The sequence below is a fragment of the Erythrolamprus reginae genome, chromosome 10 (assembly GCF_031021105.1).
Source record: "Erythrolamprus reginae isolate rEryReg1 chromosome 10, rEryReg1.hap1, whole genome shotgun sequence".
Classification (NCBI taxonomy): domain Eukaryota; kingdom Metazoa; phylum Chordata; class Lepidosauria; order Squamata; family Dipsadidae; genus Erythrolamprus; species Erythrolamprus reginae.
In genome coordinates, this window is record NC_091959.1 from 5797718 (window position 1) to 5819271 (window position 21554).

General features: G+C 42.6%; 1 protein-coding gene across 2 annotated transcripts in view; it reads right to left on the reverse strand.

Annotated features, from left to right (window-relative positions):
* Window positions 1–2130: 2130 nt before the first annotated feature.
* Window positions 2131–21554, reverse strand: part of BBS4 (Bardet-Biedl syndrome 4) — a 52277-nt gene continuing 32853 nt past the window's right edge. For both annotated transcript variants that reach the window (XM_070763446.1, XM_070763447.1), the window contains 7 exons: window positions 18923–18991; window positions 14896–15048; window positions 10764–10935; window positions 9909–9978; window positions 9566–9704; window positions 6892–7081; window positions 2131–4619 (listed from right to left, as the gene is read on the reverse strand). In XM_070763446.1, coding sequence (XP_070619547.1) covers window positions 4459–4619; window positions 6892–7081; window positions 9566–9704; window positions 9909–9978; window positions 10764–10935; window positions 14896–15048; window positions 18923–18991 — 954 coding nt within the window. In that variant the 3' untranslated portion in view covers window positions 2131–4458. The remainder of the gene's footprint in view (window positions 4620–6891; window positions 7082–9565; window positions 9705–9908; window positions 9979–10763; window positions 10936–14895; window positions 15049–18922; window positions 18992–21554) is intronic.

Genomic DNA, 21554 nt, shown 5'->3' on the forward strand with positions numbered 1-21554 from the left:
TGTAGGTGAGGTCTCCAGAACTGAACACAGTACTCCAAATGTGGTCAATAGCACTTATATACCACTTCATAATACTTTACAGCCCTCTAAGCGGTTTACAGAGTCAGCCTATTGCCCCCAACAATCTGGAACCTCCTTTTACCCACCTCAGAAGGATGGAAGGCTGAGTCAACCTTGAGCAGGTCAAGACTGAACTGTTGGCAGCCAGCAGTCAGCAGAAGTAGCCTGCAGTACTGCCTTCTGACCACTGCGCCACCACGGCTCTAGGGTTTTGAAGAAAGGAGCTGGAGTTTTCTAAACTTATCAAGCCGCCCCGAGTTTTCGGAGGACGGCATACAAATCTAAATAATAATAATAAAAATAGAAATAATAATAATAACAACAACAATAATAACAGTAACAATAACATTATTATTATTATTATTATTATTATTATTATTATTATTATTATTATTGACATGATGGTGTGGCACAGATGATCCACTGGAACTTGTGCCGGAACTACCATTTACCAGTGGCAAAGAGCTGGTGGGATCATAAGCCCAAAAAAGTGGTCGAAAATGAGCAAGCAAAACTACTGTGGGACTTCCGACTTCCGACTGACCGAATTCTGAAGCATAACACACCAGACATTGTGATCGTGGAGAAAAAGAAAGTGTGGATCATCGACATCGCAATCCCAGGAGACAGCAGAATTGAGGAGAAGCAGTTAGAGAAATTAGTGAAATAGGAAGATCTAAAAATCGAGCTGCAACGACTCTGGCATAAGCCCGTGAAAGTGGTCCCAGTGGTACTTGGCACGCTGGGCGCAGTGCCAAAGGATCTCAGCAGACATTTGAAAACCATCGGAATTGACAAAATCTCCATCTGTCAATTGCAAAAGGCCGCTTTACTGGGATCGGCAAACATAATTCGCCGATACATCACGCAGTCCTAGGTGCTTGGGAAGCGCCCGGCTGGTGATGAAATACGAAATCCAGCATAGTGATCTTGTTTGCCGTGTTGTACTGACATAATAATAATAATAATAATAATAATAATAATAATAATAATAATAATAATAATAATAATTAATAATAAATAATAATAAATAATAATAATAATAATAATAAGTGCCTGAAGCTGGGAAATTGTCCGTGTAGCTCACAAGGGGCCATTGCCTGTCACAACTTCAGCTCTGTTCCTGTTTAAACCGCCCTGAGTCCTTGGAGAGGGGCAAGATATAAATCCAATCAATCAATCAATCAATCAATCAATGTCTTAAAAGTGGCCAAGGTTGGACATCCCTGTTTTACTGCAACAAGATACATTTTTTTCTTAGTTAAAAGCAGGATTTTAACACACTGGTCTGGTCTCTGCTTTCCCCTTTAAACGGATATTCCACATTTTTGCAAGAAAAGCTTTGCTCAAGGTAACCTGTAGGAAATTATCTTGGTTGCTTCAGGAGTTGTAACTAATTTTAGGTGTGCCATCAGCCGGTTCAAATGTGTATCTTTCTCAAGGGCAATTTCTCTTGCTATTGAGTTTCCCCGCTGTTTTATATTCCTCCGAGCGAGGTCTGGATAGACAGCCTAAGGATCTGATGCTTTCATTAAAATGACCAAACCTGTTGTGCCGTCACACTGTGAGAGTCCTGCCTTTCTGTGCCTCCATGCAACGAGATGATATGTGTACAAAAAGAGGGGGAATTATGGCACCACACCTGTTGTCATGTTTGTCATTCACACATACCCCACGGCTGCTGTTGTGCACCAGCCTAATGACCATACTATATTCACAATGCAAGGGAGTTCAATCGCATGGGGAAAGCAATATATAGAAGGGAGTTTAGTTAATTCGTCACATTTTTATTTATACAAAAGGATTCTTAACCCATCCAGTGCACATATTTCTCCGTTTTAGTGTATGTTCTGCCCAAGCGAGCACATATATACAGTGATCCCTCGATTTTCGTGGGTTCAAACTTCGCAAAACGGCTATATCACAGTTTTTCAAAAAATATTAATTAAAAAATACTCTGCGGTTTTTTTTCTATACCACGGTTTTTCCCACCCGGTGACGTCATACGTCATCACCAAGAGTCACTTCTCTCTCTTTCTCTTTCTTTCCTGTCATTCTCTGCTTCAATCATTTTCTCATTTCTCTTTTTCTCTCCCCTTTTTTCTATCATTTCTCTCTCTCTCTCTACCTTCCACTCTCCCCCCTCTTGCTCTCTGTCTCTCTCTTTCTCCCTCTCTCTCTCTCTCTGTGAGAACGCCTGCCCCGCCTCTCCTGCAGCCCCCTCGCTGACAGCTGGGACGAAAGCGCTCTCAGCTAAGGGACTGTGAGAGGGGCGGGGTGGGCATTCTCAAAGCACTCAGAGCGGCTAGCGGCCGAATGAGGAGGATGAGAAGCCGTAGCTGCCAGCGCTGCTGCAGGAGGACCCGTGTCCCAAGAAAGCCGGTGAGAGGGGCGGATCAGGCGGGCAGGGGGTAGCGGCAAGAGGGCCGGAGGCGCTGGGGGGACGGGGGCAGCCGACATTCAAAACAATCTTTGCCGGCCTCCGCACTTTCGTCGCTCCCCGCCCCCAACTTCAAGCCCGGCTCCTTGCGCTGCCTTGAAAAAGGGTGCGTGGGTGGGGGTAGTTTTTGGCTGTCTATAGCCAAAAATGGTGTTTTTACTTCTGCACCGCTATTTCGCGGAAATTCGACTTTCGCGGGCGGTCTTGGAACGCAACCCCCACAAAAATCGAGGGAACACTGTACTTCTCTACCATGTATGCCATCTAATAATAAATTTCACCATCAAGAAGGAAGGAAGATTAAATCTGCTCTTCTTGGGTGCTTCTGTGGGTTTCAAAAGGGGCAGGAAGCACAGAATTCATACAAAAGCAGCCGGATTCTTCCCAAAGTTATTTGCTTTGAGGAATATACAAATATATCCCTCTGGTTACCATTCAATAGAACAGACGAGCGATGAGTCCAGAAGTCGCACTAGCAAAAGCACCTAGACTTATATACCGCTTCACGGTGCTTTACAGGCCCCTCTAAGCAGTTGACAGAGTCAGTCTCTTGCCCCCAACAATCTGGGTCCTTGTTTGACCCACGTCGGAAGCATGGAAGGCTGAGTCAACCTTGAGCAGCTCAGGATTGAACTGATGGCAGTCAGCAGAATTAAGCTGCAATACAGCATTCTAACCACTGCGCCGTCACAGCTCAAAACGCTACCAAAAAGTAGCGTTTCCCCAAAAATAAGCCCTCTCCCGCAAAATAAGCCCTCCCCTGAAAATACCATTTCTTCTGAGACAGCTGGAAATCAGATAAGATGGCGAGAGGACCCCTGTCTTGTTCCACGCACCCAAAATAATAAGACCTCGCCCGAAATAAGGCCGACTGCTTAAAAAAAAAGAAGGCAGGGTCTTATTTTTGGGAAACACAGTAAGTCAGCATCACTAGAAAAATATTAGACCAGAAAGGGCTTATGCACTCTCAAAATCTAGAGAGATCTCTAAGTAGAAACGTAATGAACTCACTTCTCTTCCTGTTTATATGAAGGTCCAAAGGCTTCCAGGGAAAGCTACTCAAAGCTACTTAGAAACATAGAAGTCTGACGGCAGAAAAAGACCTCATGGTCCATCAAGTCTGCCCTTATACTATTTTCTGTATTTTATCTTAGGATGGATAGGTGTTTATCCCAGGCATGTTTAAATTCAGCTACTGTGGATTTACCTACCACGTCTGCTGGAAGTTTGTTCCAAGGATCTACTACTCTTTCAGTAAATTAATATTTTCTCACGTTGCATTTGATCTTTCCCCCAACTAACTTCAGATTGTGTCCCCTTGTTCTTGTGTTCACTTTCCTATTAAAAACACTTTCCTCCTGGACCTTATTTAACCCTTTCACATGTTTAAATTTATTTATTTATTTATTTATTTATTAATCAGATTTGTATGCCGCCCCTCTCCGCAAACTCGGGGCGGCTCACAGCAATAATAATACAATGTAAACAAATCTAATATTTAAGTTAATTTAAAAAACCCCAATTTAGAAACCAATCATACATACTAGCATACCATACATAAATTTTATAAGCCTAGGGGGAGGGAAAATGTTAATTCCCCCATGCCTGACGACAGAGGTGGGTTTTAAGGAGCTTACGAAAGGCTAGGAGGGTGGGGGCAACTCTAATATCTGGGGGAAGTTGGTTCCAAAGGGTCGGGGCCGCCACAGAGAAGGCTCTTCCCCTGGGTCCCGCCAAACGACATTGTTTAGTTGACATGTTTCGATCATGTCCCTATCTTGGTGACATCTTTCATTAGCCTACGTGTGGAATATCCAGGAAACAACCCAACCTCTGAGTATCACCCTCAGCTCATTGTGAGGTGCACTCTTTGTTCTGGTGCAAAGTTTGTAGGATGCTTAAGTGCACCTTGACGCTATACATCCGCTCTACAAGCAGTTCCAAGGCGGTCCACTGTTTCAAGATTCGTCAGCTTGTTGCATGGGTTGAATTTGCTCCGGTGGTTTTACAGTAGATGAGAGTTCCTCTGGAGGAGGAGGAGGAGGAGGAGGAGGTCCGTTGGGTTTAGGCCCCAAAGGTAAGGAAGGGACCTTTGGCAGGTGAGTTGAGCTTCCAATAACTGGAGAAGGAGAGAGAGAGAGAGCACAAGAACAGGTGATACCAATATTCTTCTCTTCCGGTGAAATGCATATTGATACGATCACTTCTTTTAGGATGCTGGGAGATCAGCATTTCCCCTATCTCCTTCTTGATCACCACCACTTAGGTTTATTTTAGGGATCCCTTACGCTTTGTCCTGATCAAAGGACCGGAAATACGGCAAAGAACCTAAAACTGCCACAGATGTTTGGGACATCTGGATGTCCCGTTAGGATTCATTTATATTTGCATTTCTTAACCGCTCATCACCCTCAGAGAGTGGGATGCACCCAAGGACACAATTAGGGCTTATTAATCAGTCAATAATTTTTCCACTTTATCATTCTGCCCTGCCACCCTTTTTTCTTTTATTTGCTTCCTTCTTAATTAATTAAAAAAAATTCTCGTATATACAATTTTACAACTCTGAGTTTGGTTCTTCAATCACTCCACGGCTTCTCCTTCCCCAATTCCGGGGCTACCACGGCGCTACGTGCTGGAGGCTTCCTTCCTACTTCTTCCTGTCAAGCGTTCATATTTTCTCTCTCTCTCTCTGCTTCCCTGCTATATAGACAAGACAAAAGGGAAATTTAAGTGGGTCCTTTTCTGCGCAGCCGAGTCGATATTTCATGGGAGGGTTCCTCCTCTTATCCTTCCCCTTATTTGGGGCAGATGAACTCTGCTGCTGCTTTTAATGACTTTTGACCCATGTTGTGTTGTGTTCGTGGCCCCAGGGGGGCAGCTGAAACGGTTGCAGTTTTTAAACCCTTGTATGTTGCCGGGAGTCACTTTAGTGAGATGGGAGGGGATATGGTTTGAAATCGTTACTGTTTTGTAAACATTTAGGCCAGATTACTTGCCGGACCGCCTTCCGCCGTATGAGTCCCAGCAACGGAGAGGGACGGCATACAAAACCCTTCCGAGGTGGGTAAAATGAGGACCTGGATTGTGGGGGCAATAGGCTGGCTCTGTTAAAAAGTGCTATTGCTAACATGTTGTAAGCCGCCCTGAGTCTAAGGAGAAGGGTGGCATTAAAAATTGAATTAATAAAATAAATAAATAAATAAATAAATAAATAAATAAATAATAATAATAATAATAATAATCATCATCTAATAAATAACCGGTGAGGTCCCACAGAGTCGGCTTTCTCCGGGTCCCATCAACTAGACAATGTCGCTTGGCGGGGCCTAGGGGAGGAGCCTTCTCTGTGGGGGCCCCAGCCCTCTGGAATCAGCTTCCCCTGGAGATTTGCACTGCCCTCACCATCCTCGCCTTCCACAAGAGTCTTAGGACTCATTTATGCTGCCAGGCTTGGGGCGATTAGACCTTAGCCCCCACCCCACCCCCCGGCCGACGAATGTTATGTATGGTTGTTGTTTGAATGGGTATGATTGATTTTTAACATAATTAGGGATTTTAGACTAGTTTATTTAGTTTTAAATAACTGGATTTAGCTTACTGTATTTTATTCTTTCTTTTTATATGTTGTAAGCAGCCATGAGTCCTCGGAGAGGGGCGGCACATAAATCCAATAAATAGAAATATAGATAGATAGATAGATAGCTAGATAGATAGATAGATAGATAGATAGATAGATAGATAGATAGATAGATAGATAGATAGATAGATAAGATAGATAGATAGATAGATACATAGATACATAGATAGATAGATTGATAGATAGATAGATAGATAGATAGATAGATAGATACATAGATAGATTAGATTGATAGATAGATAGATAGATAGATAGATAGATAGATAGATAGATAGATAGATAAGATAGATTAGATTAATAGATGGATGGATGGATGGATGGATGGATGGATGGATGGATGGATAGATAGATAGATAGATAGATTGATTAGATTAATAGATAGATAGATAGATGGATAGATAGATTAGATAGATAGATAGATAGATAGATAGATAGATAGATAGATAGAGATAGAAAGATAGATAGAAAGATAGACGGACAGACAGACAAGACAGACAGACAGACAGATCTTTTAATCAAGTTTTATATAGTATCTTTTTTATTCTGTGGACGTCAACTCCCAGAATTCACCACAAGTGCCCGTGTCTTAAAGTTGCCTAGTTTGGAGACCCCCTAAGCTAAAGCAACCAACAATTACCAAGATATGTCCGGGGCCACCGAAACCCAGCTTTACTGAGTAGCTCCCAGTTCTTGGCATTCTTGAGAAGGAAGGATGGATTCTGCTTAAGCCAACGAGGGCCAGAAGACCTACCTTGACTCATGGTCTTTGCGTAGCCCGCCGCAGAAGACATGGCTTGTCCCAGAGCTTGATTGGAACCCAGGGGCTGCGCGCTGGGGGCCGCCCCTCGCGGCTTCGGTTTGGAGTCTTTGCCAGGTTTAGCCCAGATTGCGACCTCTCCAAGCTGTAAGGAAGTGCCCAGTCTCTGGGCAATGTCCACCATCTGACCATGCAAGAGTCAAAAAAAGAAGGAAAACTGAAGGCCTGGTCAAATTTATTTATTTATTTATTAGATTTGTATGCCACCCCTTTCCGTGGACTCGGGGCGGCTCACAACACAATAAAACAATTGATAACAAATCTAATAATATGCAATATACAATTTAAAATTTAAAATAGTTAAAAAAAACCATTTTTAAACAGACATACCTACAAACATACCATACATAAATTATATAGGCCCGGGGGAGATATCTCAATTCCCCCATGCCTGACGACAAAGGTGGGTTTTGAGGAGTTTACGAAAGGCAAGGAGGGTAGGGGCAGTTCTAATCTCTGGGGGGAGCTGGTTCCAGAGAGTCGGGGCCGCCACAGAGAAGGCTCTTCCCCTGGGGCCCGCCAACCGACATTGTTTAGTTGACGGACCCGGAGAAGGCCCACTCTGTGGGACCTAATCGGTCCCTGGGATTCGTGCGGCAGAAGGCAGTCCCGGAGATATTCTGGTCTGATGCCATGAAGGGCTTTATAGGTCATAACCAAATCCTGTGGCAGATTTTACCCGAGCCGTGCACCAATTTTTGCCTTCACTGAAGGAAATAACAGAACCGTGAGAGATGCTTACCGTATTTTTCAGAGGATATGATACACCTCCCACCCCCCAAAAGAGGCTGAAAATTTGTGTGCATCTTATACTCTGAATGTAGCTTTTTTTGAAGCTTTTTTCCCTAGCCTTAACGAAGTGCTAAGAATATTCCCGACTTGCAGGCTTGTTTTCATTGCTACTCCCTCCAAAAAAGGTTTTTCCAGCCCTAATGGGGGGCTAAGAATCTTCCCAGCTTGCAGGCTTTACTTACATTGCTGCTCCCTCCAGAAAAGATTTTTCCAGCCCTAATGTGGGGCTAAGAATCTTCCCAGGCTTGTTTACATTGCTGCTCCCTCCAAAAAAGGTTTTTCCAGCCCTAATGTGGGACTAAGAATCTTCCCAGGCTTGTTTACATTGCTGCTCCCTCCAAAAAAGGTTTTTCCTGCCCTAATGAGGGACTAAGAATCTTTCCGACTTGCAGGCTTTGTTTACATTGCTGCTCCCTCCAAAAAAGGTTTTTCCAGCCCTAATGAGGGACTAAGAATCTTTCCGACTTGCAGGCTTTGTTTACATTGCTGCTCCCTCCAAAAAAGGTTTTTCCAGCCCTAGTGAGGGACTAAGAATCTTTCTGACTTGCAGGCTTTGTTTACATTGCTGCTCCCTCCAAAAAAGGTTTTTCCAGACCTAATGAGGGACTAAGAATCTTTCCGACTTGCAGGCTTTGTTTACATTGCTGCTCCCACCAAAAAAGGTTTTTCCTGCCCTAATGTGGGGCTAAGAATCTTCCCGACTTGCAGGCTTTGTTTACATTGCTGCCCCCTCCAAAAAAGGTTTTTCCAGCCCTAATGGGGGGCTAAGAATCTTCCCAGGCTTGTTTACATTGTTGCTCCCTCCAAAGAAGGTTTTTTCAGCCCTAACGAGGTGCTAAGAATCCTCCTGACTTGCAGGCTTGTTTTCATTGCTACTCTCTCCAAAGAAGATTTTTTTTTCAGCCTTAACAAGGTGCTAACACTCTTCCCAGCTTGCAATCTAGTTTTCATTGCTACTCCCTCCAACCAGGGGATAAAATTATGTGCCAAAGCTGACCACACTAAGGACACTAGCCAGATGAATACCTGGTAGGAAGATTTCCCCCCCTGCCTTATTTTCCTCCCCCAAAACTTAGGTGCATCTTATACTCTGAAAAATACAGTATATATCCATTGATTTGTTGGCGGTTGCCAGAAGCCATTTTAATATTTAACAGGGACACACACTGAATCCTCTGACTTGAATTAGGTAATAAAGATTTAAGATGCCTACTTTCAGTAACCGAGGTAGCTTCTCTTAATAGAACACCTCTGATTTAAGTCAATCACCAGGCTCCCGTACTGGGGAAATTCCCCGTTAGTAGTTTTTTTTTAAAAAAAAATTAAAATTAATTTTTAACAAATTTATATTACACACAACATAAAACAGTGCATAGTGAATTGTGCCCACCACCCAGACGCACACACATTCCCCACCACCAAGTCGGGGGTGTTTCTTGTATAGTCCACTTGACCCAAGAGCAATATATCTATTTACATATTATAGAGTGATTCCAATTTATTTCTTGTAGCTTGGTCTCGGATTCTGCTCGTCATATATGGTCTTACCTTGTCCCACCGTCCCATCAGTTGTCCCAACTCAGTTCCATTATCCGAATTTATCCTTTTATCCATAATCTCAAACTGAATATGATCCACCATGTACCTATACCAATTTTGCATTGTCCATTTTGTCGCATCCTTCCAACCCAAAACTATTACTGCCTGAGTGCTTTCTATTGCTGCTTTTTTTATTTCTCTAAATTCTCCCATCGCATTGCTTTTAACTAGTACTGCCATTTCCTTATTCCCCGTTAGTCGTTTACCATCAACCTACCTCGGGGTCAAAATCCACGGTGCTCTCTTTTAAGGCATGGACCTTTCTTTGCATCTCATAGTACTGAGCAACAGCCTCCTTCTTATCCCCCTGATTGTAGAGCAGGATTGCGTAATTCAGACTGATGAGCGGGTTGCCCCTGGAAGCCAGAAGAAACACAGCCCTTAACCTTGAAATAACAAACATTGGTTTATTTGGCCAGTAAATAGCAAAAGTAGACCAATAGGACCAATTATGTTATAGTTCACCAAAATAATACTGGAGAAGCACTGCTCTAACAGCATTGGTTTTCACTGAATTCAGAAAAAGCCCTCCCTAAAATGAATAAGTAGAGAAGACTTACGTGTCCAGCGATAAAGCTTTCTGATAGACTGCCCTTGCATTTTCAAGATCTTCAAGATTTGTCAGGGCAACTAAAATAAGGAAAGAAAGAGGGGGGGGGGGGGGGAAACCCCAGAAGGGTTTATCACCTTCCTAATGTGGAGGAACATTGACTTATATTTTATCTTTGAACCAATGACATTTTCAATTGAAAGAATGAACCTTGTGCTCTCTCTTACGGTGAAATTATCTTGTTTGAAAAAGATCATGAATAAGGACTGCAGGTCTGAAATACAGTGTTCCCTTGATTTTCGCGGGGGATGCGTTCCGAGACCGCCCGCGAAAGTCGAATTTCCACGAAGTAGAGATGCGGGAGTAAATACACCATTTTTGGCTATGAACAGTATCACAAGCCTTCCCTTAACACTTTAAACCCCTAAATTACCATTTCCCATTCCCTTAACAACCAATTTACTCATCATTATTACTGGTACTCACCTTTGAATAAGACACTTAGTGATCCTGATATTTATAAAGGTAATTATTTATTAACAATAATTATATTTTTTTTGCGATAACAATGCTGATTGGTTGAGATTTTGGCCAATCAGCAATGGCAGACAAAAGTTTGGCGATGACGTATGACGTCATTGGGTGGGAAAAACCGTGGTATAAAACCCCCCCCCCACAAAGTATTTTTTTAATTAATATTTTTTGAAAAACCGTGGTATAGGCTATTCGCGAAGTTCGAACCCGTGAAAATCGAGGGAACACTGTACTGTATTAATGACTACTAGCTATCGTAGCACAGAAGAGGCTTCTGGAGGAATCAGAATTTTAAGTAAGGGGGTGTGGAGGGCAGGTGTAGCATAGATACCTGCTAACAACATGTAAATTTCGGCCAGCTTTGGCTGCAGGGAGACAGCTGCGCTGATGAAGTGGAAGGCGGAAGCGTTCTGGTGCATTGTCAGGTGAACCAGCCCGAGATTGTACATCGTCTTCCAATCGAAGGGTGCGAGGTAGTTTGCCCGTTTCAGGCAGCTGATGGCCTGCGGAAGAACACTGTTTGGTCACTAGGGAGGGAAGCCCTGGATGACCTAAGGCCACTACAAAACAACACTGTCCTTTCCTCCAAAAAACCCCATATTCTTTACTAGCAAACCTCGGCGAAGGTGAACATGAGGAGATGCAATTCAATGTACAGTGGTGCCTCTACTTAGGAACTTAATTCGTTCCGTGACCAGGTTCTTAAGTAGAAAAGTTTGTAAGAAGAAGCCATTTTTCCCATAGGAATCAATGTAAAAGCCTAAGAGGCCAATAAGGGGCGTTCATAAGTGCACTGATGTGCCTATCGTCCCCCGTCCAATTATCTTTCCTTTTCTCATATATCATATATATTCTCTCCCTCCCATCTACTTCTCTTCTTTTTTTACTTTCTATCTTTATATACATAGTTCCCTCTAAGCTGAGCAGTGAGCAATCGCTCACTTAAAAATCATCATCAACTCAGAGTTTTCCAAACCTGCCCAGAAGCCGAGAGGGAAAGAGTGAGAGGGAAGGAGAGAGAGAGGAAGAGAGAGAAACAGATAGAAAAAAGAGAGGAAGGAAAAGAGAAAGAAAAAGAATGGGAGTAAGGAAGAGAGAAAGAAAATCAAAATCTAGTTTGAAACTAGCTCAACTATTTAAGTGGCATTTTGATATTGATAGAGTTGCCCTATTATGAGCTCACTGTTATAGACACACAGGACAGGATTTTATTTTGAAATTCTCTGAAGCAAAAGAGGGTGGGTTTTTTATTTGTTTGTTTGTTTGTTTCTTTATTCATTTATTTATTTATTTATTTATTTATTTATTATTTCTGTGCCGCCCAGTCCCGAAGGGACTGCCGCTCAGACACTACTTTTCCACCCACCCCCCAAAAAAATTAGAGGGAACACTGTTTATATATATTACTTAATGTCTATTTTCTTCCATATGTATTGTATATTGGACAAAGAATAAATAAATAAAAATAAATAAATAAATAAAAAAACAAGGCCGACCCTCACTTGGAACAGCTGCATATCGAACAGCGCATGTGCCCCCCTCCGAGGCGGCTGCACCCCCCCTCCCCAAACCCTCAAGAACAAAGTTGGGGTTTTTTCAGTGACTGAGAGGTTCTGGCGCCTGACCGAGTATGTGCAAATCCTTCAAATCGAGGAGGCTCTGGAGAGAATATGCCCGAGGCAGAAAAGCACTTGGAAATGGAGAAACAGCAGGGGTCCCTTCCTTGCTGTTTCTGATATGCCCCCTTCCTGTTCTCTCTCTCTCTGGGTTTGCATGTGTGTTTGTGAGTGTGTGTTCTTGTGTGCAGCCACCTTCCCCCAGCCCGAGGCCTTGAAAGGAAAGCAATGCACCAGAAAACAGACAAAGTAAAAAACAACAACAACCCAACCACAGTGAAGAAAGGACACCCAATTTTCTCACAATTCAGGGGCACAGCAACCGGAGAAACCCAAACAGAGATTCAATTCAATTCAATTTATTAGATTTGTATGCCGCCCCTCTCCGAAGACTCGGGGCAGCTCGCGACAATAATAAAAACAATATAACAGTAAACAAATCTAATATTAAAGAAAAGATATATAAAACCCCAACAATTAAAACAACACAACACAACACATGGTCTAACACATGGCAACTACAAATCTCAACTAGCAAATGCTCTGTCCTACACATTGGGAAGAAGAATCTGAACTCCAAATACGAACTGAATAATCAAATTATCACAGATAATCCCCACTCGGTTAAAGACCTCAGTATACTAACAACAAAAGATTTAAGTGCCAAAACCCACTGCAACAATATAGCCAAGAAGGCTTCAAGAGTTGTAAACCTAATCCTACGTAGCTTCTGCTCTGGCAATCTCACACTACTTACCAGAGCTTACAAAACTTTTGCCAGACCCATCCTCGAATACAGCTCATCTGTTTGGAACCCATATCACATCTCAGACATTAACACCCTTGAAAATGTCCAAAGATACTTCACCAGAAGAGCCCTTCACTCCTCCACTCGAAACAGAATACCCTACGAGACTAGACTTTCAATCCTGGGCCTAGAAAGCCTAGAACTAAGACGCCTTAAACAAGGTCTAAGTATTGCCCACAAGATCATATGCTGCCACGTCCTGCCTGTCGGCGACTACTTCAGCTTCAACCACATCAACACAAGAGCACACAACAGATTTAAACCTAATATTAACCGCTCCAAACTTGACTGTAAAAAATATGACTTCAGTACCCGAGTTGTCGAAGCGTGGAACTCATTACCGGACTCCATAGTGTCATCCCCAAACCCCCAACACTTTACCCTTAGATTATCTACGGTTGACCTATCCAGATTCCTAAGAGGTCAGCAAGGGGCGAGTACAAGTGCACTAGAGTGCCTTCCGTCCCCTGTCCTATTGCTCTCCTATATCTCCTATACCTTTCTTCTATTCCTATATCTCTTCTTCTATTCTTTCATTGATATGTTCTGATTACCATATCTTCTTTTCTATTATTTCTTGGATATATTTTACTATGAGTATCTCCTCTATCACCTTCATCATGTATTTTACTATGTGTATATAGATATATACCCACTAAAACCCTCATTGTGTATTGGACAAAATAAATAAATAAATAAAAAATAAATAAATTCAATTCAATTCAATTTATTAGATTTGTATGCCGCCCCTCTCCGAAGACTCGGGCGGCTCGCAACAGTAATAAAAACAATATAACAGTAAACAAATCTAATATTAAAGATATATAAAACCCCAACAATTAAAAACATACAACACAACACAACATTACTCAACCTATCACCCTTCATTTAGCCACTGTCCAAACGGGGAAACATGTAGAAACCTAATACTGGAAAAAATAACCCAATGCGCAGAAATGTCTAAATTGACCCTCAAAATTAAAGGCAAAGGTGACTCACAATTCTATGAATGTTGGAATCTACCACTGGTTAGAAAATAGAAAAAAAAACCTTGCTAAGTACACTACGAACATGTAATTAAAAAAAATATTATACCTGATGAAATCAAACAGAGCAAATAAGATAAAGGTATGAACTTCTAGACGAACATCTCATTTCTACGTTACTTATATATTCTGCTTCTATTTTCTTTTATATGTTATTTTTAAAAAAAGACAAATTGAATTTTGACATTAACTGTAACTGGCTAAAGAAAATTTATTTGGTTTCAGAAGAATTTATAGACTGATCCTGTACTCGCCTATATTTTAATATTTATTTATTTATTTATTAGATTTGTATGCCGCCCCTCTCCGTATTTGTGATGTACTGTTTTTTTTCCTTTTTATATACGTTTTCTTTTCTTTCTGTGTATTGTATTTATATTTGTAAATAAAAATTTATAACAAAAACAAAAACAAAGTCACAACATTTTACCCTTAGACTATTCACGGTTGACCTCTCCAGATTCCTAAGAGGTCAGTAAGGGGCGTGCATAAGGGCACCAGCGTGCCTCCCGTCCCCTGTCCTATTGTCTCTCCTATATCTCACATACTTTTTCTTCTATTCCTATATCTCTTCTTCTATTCTTTCATTGATATATTTTGTTCCTATATCTTCTCTTCCTTCACTGATATATTCTACTACGGGTATATCGTCTGTAACCATCCATGTGTTTTGGACAAAATAAATAAATAAATAAACAAAAGCATTGGGGGTAAAATGACTTAAGGCCAGTCTTGTCACAGGCCGCTTGGAAACTGGCTTGGGTTGCTGAAGGTTTGCAGGGTCATGGGGTCGCCCTTAACAACTGCCTGGCTCTGCAATGGAAATCCTGGCCCTAATTGTGGTTGTAAGTCAAGGATTACTTATAGATACCTCGCCGCCATGGAGGAGGAGGAGGAGAAAGAGCCAAGGGGAAACGGAGGGAGGGAATTTATGTTCTTCCTCCTGTGGAAACGTACAGGGGGAACCCATGAGCAGGAAGGCAACATGCTCACCGCCACGTATTTCTTTTTGCCAAAAAAGCACATCCCGATGTTGTTCCAGAGCAGGGCGCTCTCGGGAACGGTACAAGCCACGATCCGGTACTTGCTGAGAGCCATGTCGAAGTCCCCGTGGGTTTGCATCATGGTGCCAGCTGCTAAAATGGCCTTTGAAAGACAAGAAGCCCAAATGAAGTAGGCCAACAAAGAAAACTCTTGTAAGGGACCTTGTAGGTCATCTAGTCGAACCCCACCGCCCAAGCAGGAGACCCTACAAAATTTCTGACAAATGGCAGTCCAACCTCGTGGGGCTTCCCAGATTCGCCCACGTATCTACAACACTCCGTGGTCTGCATTGGCTGCCGATCAGCTTCCGGTCACAATTCAAAGTGTTGGTCATGACCTTTAAAGCCCTACATGGCATTGGACCAGACTACCTCCGGAACTGCCTGCTACCGCACAAATCCCAGTGGCCGATAAGGTCCCACAGAGTTGGCCTTCTCCGGGTCCCGTCGACTAAACAATGTCGTCTGGCGGGCCCCAGGGGAAGAGCCTTCTCTGTGGCAGCCCCGGCCCTCTGGAATCAACTCCCCCCAGAGATTAGAACTGCTCCCACCCTCCTTGTCTTCCGTAAACTACTTAAGACCCACTTATACCGCCAGGCATGGGGGATTTGAGACACCTTTCCCCCAGGCTTATTATAATTTATGTTTGGTATGTATGTGCTGTTTGGTTTTTAATTATGGTAGGGATTTTAGTTTTTTTCTTAATATTAGATTTGTGCCTGTATAATATTGTTTTTTATCGTTTGTTGTGAGCCGCCCTGAGTCTTCAGAGAGGGGCGGCATACAAATCTAATAAATTATTATTATTATTATTATTATTCTTGAAAGCTCCCAGTGATGAAGCTCCCACAACTTCTGAAGGCAACTTCTGTTCTATGGGTTGATGGTTCTCACTGTCAGAAAATTCCTCCTTATTTCCAGGTTGAATCTCTCTTTGATCAGTTTCCATCCATTGTTCCTTGTTTGGCCTTTGGGTGCTTTGGAAAATAGCTTGACCCCTTCCTCCCTTTGGCAGCCCCTCAAATATTGGAAGGTGCTATCATGTCTCCCCTGGTCCCTGCAACTGTTCATTGTACGTTTAGCCTCCAGTCTCCTAATCGTCCTGGTTGCTCTTTTTTGCACTTTTTCTACACTCTCAAAATCTTTTTTCTAACGTGGTGACCAAAACTGGATGCAGTAGAGTAAATAGGTAAATATGGCACAATCTCCATATTTTCAAGAGGCCAAAATGGAGAGGTATACAGTAATTATTATTATTATTATTATTATTATTATTATTATTATTATTATTAATAATAATAATAATAATAATAATAATAATAAAAAAATTTGTATGCCGCCCCTCTCCGTAGACTCGGGGCGGCTCACAGCAGTAATACAAAACAATGTACAATACAAATCTAATATGTATTCTGGCATTGGGCTAGAATACCTCCGGAACCGCTTTCTACCGCATGAATCCCAGCGGCCGATAAGGTCCCACAGAGTTGGCCTTCTCCGGGTCCCATCGACCAAACAATGTCGTTTGGCGGGCCCCAGGGGAAGAGCCTTCTCTGTGGCGGCCCCGGCCCTCTGGAATCAACTCTCCCCAGAGATTAGAACGGCCCCCACCCTCCTTGTCTTTCGCAAATTACTCAAGACCCACCTTTGTCGCCAAGCATGGGGGAGTTAGGATATTCCTTCCCCCTAGGCCATTACAAGTTATGCATGGTATGTTTGTGTGTATGTTTGGTTTTTATAATATGGGTTTTTAGTTGTTTTATTAAATTGGATTGTTACATGTTGTTTTTTATCATAGTTGTTAGCCGCCCCGAGTCTGCGTAGAGGGGCGGCATGCAAATCCAATAAATAATAATAATAATAATATTTAAAAGCTAAAAAACCCTAGTTTAAAAAAGGTATGGTCTTAAGGTTCAGGGATGCATCCAACGATAGACACATTGCAAAAACCTGTGGCCCAAATGAGTGGTACAACGATACTGCAATCCAGAAATAACTACATTCTCGCAGTCTGGGAGGGGGTGGAAAGGAGAAAGGCTTTTATTATGCTTGTTGTATAAAGTTGTTTAATTACACGCAGAAAAGGATTTTTTTGAGGGCGGTCATAAGCCGAATTGTACAAAATTCCGGGAAATAATCATAAACAGGAAACCAGGGAAATCTAGGCACGAGGTAAACAAAATAAAAGGAATTAGCTAAATCTGGTTTAGACTAACACCGCTTACTCTACCTACCAATTATGCTTGCTTTTGCTTAGAGGATGCACTACTTTATAAACCAAGGACCTCAATTTTATTTACCCGCAAGTTTCATGGAAACCATCACTTTTCCTTTTGTTTATCTGTTTTGCAATTCAAACCACATCCATTTCTTCTTTGGATCTAGCTACTCCCAATATACTTCTTTATGCTACTCATTCACTTTTGACTTAAGACTTGGAATAACTTTATTGTCACTTCGAATGTATACTAATCGGAGTACAGTGATCCCTCAATTTTCGCGGGGGTTGCGTTCCCAGACTGTCCGCGAAAGTCGAATTTCCACGAAGTAGATATGCAGAAGTAAAAACACCATTTTTGGCTATGGGCAGCCAAAAACTACCCCTGTGCACCCTTTTCCAAGGCCGCGCAAGGAGCCGGGCTTGAAGTTGGGGGCGGGGAGCGACGAAAGTGCGGAGGCCGGCAAAGACTGTTTTGAATGTCGTCCACCCCTGCCCCCCAGCGCCTCCGGCCCCCTCGCCGCTACCCCCCACCCGCCCGATCCGCCCCTCTCACCGGCTTTCTTGGGGCACAGGTCCTCCTGCAGCAGCGCTGGCGGCTACAGCTTCTCGGCCTCATTCGGCCGCTAGCCACTCTGTCTGTTGCTCTCTCTCTGTGAGAATGCCCGCCCCGCCCCTCTCGCAGTCCCTTAGCTGAGAGCGCTTTCGTCCCAGCTGTCAGCGAGGGGGCTGCAGGAGAGGTGGGGCAGGTGTTCTCACAGAGAGAGAGCAACAGACAGAGCGAGATAGAAAGGAGAGAGGGAGAGAGGGAGAAAGAGAGAGAGAGAGCAAGAGGGGGGAAGTGGAAGGTAGAGAGAGAGAAATGATAGAAAAAAGGGGAGAAAAAAAGAGAAATGAGAAAATGATTGAAGCTGAGAATGACAGGAAAGAGAGAGAAAGAGAGAGAGAAGTGACTCTTGGTGATGACGTATGACGTTATCGGGTGGGAAAACCCGTGGTATAGAAAAAAAACCCGCGGAGTATTTTTTAATTAATATTTTTTGAAAAACCGTGGTATAGCCGTTTCGCGAACCCGTGAAAATCGAGGGATCACTGTATATTCAAATGAAATTTGGTTGCACACAGCTCTGAAAGGCTCTCCACCTCTAATATACACTACGTAAACATGGCAAATAAATAAATACAAAATTATGCATATACTCACATATATTATATGCATTTACCGCCCTTTCATTCTGGCTCTTTTGTTTTTACTACATGCCCTTAACTACCCCATTCTTGCTGTATCCAACATCCCTTCACGTTGCTGCTAAAATACTCAGCTGTGATTTCCATGCAACAAAGGGGGCCGGAGCCCGTTTCACACAGTGCTATTTTTTTTTTTTGCTTATTTCAAAAAAAACCCCATCCATCATTCTGAACATTTTGCCCTCATTTGCACATATTATAATATTTCTCTGCTTTCCAATTTTTGTAAATAGCCAAGCAAGATAAATTAATTGACTTGTCGTTTATGCGCAACGTGCAGTTATTCATTTTCTAACCTCTAAACACCATCACATTTGTACATTTCCTCATAAATACATGAAACCCACAAGGGGAAATATTATATCGTAATCCCGTTTTAGCATCAAGCCGTTTGTTAAGCAAGCCATGCATTTTCATGCTCCCTTTACTTCCACCTTAGACTATTCCTCGGTGTGTTCAACAATTAACTTTATACATGTACATCAGCCTGTCTTCCTATTCTCCAACTTACCTTGTAGTTGCAGGGATCAAAGGTGAGGGCGTTTCCAAGGTATTCGAAGGCTTTCTGATAAATCTCGAGCTAAGAAACAGGAAAAAAAATTGCAAGGGATTTGACATATTTAACCACTGTGGATTAGAAACATAGAAACATAGAAGACTGACGGCAGAAAAAGACCTCATGGTCCATCTAGTCTGCCCTTATACTATTTCCTGTATTTTATCTTACAATGGATATATGTTTATCCCAGGCATGTTTACATTCAGTTACTGTGGATTTACCAACCACGTCTGCTGGAAGTTTGTTCCAAGGATCTACTACTCTTTCAGTGAAATAATATTTTCTCATGTTGCTTTTGATCTTTCCCCCAACTAACTTCAGATTGTGTCCCCTTGTTCTTGGGTTCACTTCCCTATTAAAAACACTTCCCTCCTGGACCTTATTTAACCCTTTAACATATTTAAATGTTTCAATCATGTCCCCCAGACTATACAGATTGAGTTCATGAAGTCTTTCCTGATACGTTTTATGCTTAAGACCTTCCACCATTCTTGTAGCCCGTCTTTGGACCCGTTCAATTTTGTCAATATCTTTTTGTAGGTGAAGTCTCCAGAACTGAACACAGTATTCCAAATGGGGTCTCACCAGCGCTCTATATAAGGGGATCACAATCTCCCTCTTCCTGCTTGTTATACCTCTAGCTATGCAGCCAAGCATCCTACTTGCTTTTCCTACTGCCTGACCACACTGCTCACCCATTTTGAGACTGTCAGAAATCACTACCCCTAAATCCTTCTCTTCTGAGGTTTTTGCTAACACAGAACTGCCAATGCAATACTCAGATTGAGGATTCCTTTTCCCCAAGTGCATTATTTTACATTTGGAAACATTAAACTGCAGTTTCCATTGCTTTGACCATTTATCTAGTAAAGCTAAATCATTTACCATATTACAGACCCCTCCAGGAATATCAACCCTATTGCATACTTTAGAGTCATGGGCAAATAGGCAAACCTTCCCTACCAAACCTTCCCCTATGTCACTCACAAACATATTAAAAAGAATAGGTCCCAGAACAGACCCTTGTGACACACCGCTTGTAACCTGTCTCTGCTCAGAATACTCGCCATTAACAATAACTCTCTGATGTCTATGCACTTCCACTGCATCAGGAGAGAGGCATTCCGACATATTATTGAAAGGATTAGAGCATACACAGAGTGCACCTAACTCAACATTTTATTCCTTGAGGAGCTGAGCTCCATTGTAACCTAATGTGCCCACTGCAAAGATAAAGCCTTCAGGCTAATTGCCAAATAGCCACGCTTGCAACTTAAAATGTGAATTCTCAGCAACCTAATGCGAGATAGCACCCCATAACAAAACTCTGGGCTACAGGCCAGAAAATATATTCCTTTCCCCTTTCTGATGGCCTTAGTTTGCAGAACGCTGCGAAAATAAAGAGGCTTGCGGGAACTAATGGGTATGAAATTAGGTTTCTAACACTATGACGATCTGTGTGCAAGCTGTGTAAACTATAAGAAGTTCGAGAAAATAAGTTTTTGTGTGGCGGTGGTGACTTCGGCTTTTGCTGTTACTTTCCGCCTGCTCTGTTTAAGGTGGGAGATTAAAAAGTCGTCCAGTTTTGCTTCCTGACCAGAAATAAAACTGTTGATCAAGTTGCCTCGTGCTCAGAATTTCATTGGATTTACCAGATTCTGAGCTGCACTCAAAAACTTTACATTTTATTTCGGGTTTAAGAGGAAAAAGGAGGAGTTTTCAGTCTAGGAATTAGATGTTGAGTAGAGCGGGCAACACGGGGAGGTTTACATTCAATGCAAAGAAGAAGAAAAATATACAGTGGTGCCTCTATTTACAAACTTAATTCATTCCGTGACCAAATTCTTAAGTAGAAAAGTTTGTAAGAAAAAGAATTTTTTCCCCATAGGAATCAATGTAAAAGCCAATAATCTGTGCGATTGGGGAAACCACAGGGAGGGTGGAGGCCCTGTTTCCTCCCAGGAGATCCCTAGAGAGGCTCCACGGAGGCTTCTCCCCACCTTTTCCTGCCCTGTTTCCTCCCAGGAAATTCCTAGAGAGGCCCCACAGAGGCTTCTCCCTGCCTTTTCCGGCCCTGTTTCCTCCCAGGAGATTCCTAGAGAGGCCCCACGGAGGCTTCTCCACGCCTTTTCCTGCCCTGTTTCCTCCCAGGAGATTCTTAGAGAGGCCCCACAGAGGCTTCTCTCTGATTTTCTGGCCCTGTTTCCGCCCAGGAGATTCCTAGAGAGGCCCCACAGAGGCTTCTCCCTGCCTTTTCCGGCCCTGTTTCCTCCCAGGAGATTCTTAGACAGGCCCCACAGAGGCTTCTCCCCGCTTTTCTGGCCCTGTTTCTGCCTAGGAGATTCCTAGAGAGGCCCCAGGGAGGCTTCTCCCCACCTTTTCCGGTTACAGTTTTGGAGGCTCAGGTTTGTAAGTGGAAAATGGTTCTTGACAAGAGGCAAAAAAAATCTTGAACACCCGGTTCTTCTCTAGAAAAGTTCGTAAGTAGAGGCGTTCTTAGGTAGAGGTACCACTGTACTCTAAGAAATATACTGGCGACGTTAAGAAAACAGCAATCTACATATCAGAAATAATGTAATAACAA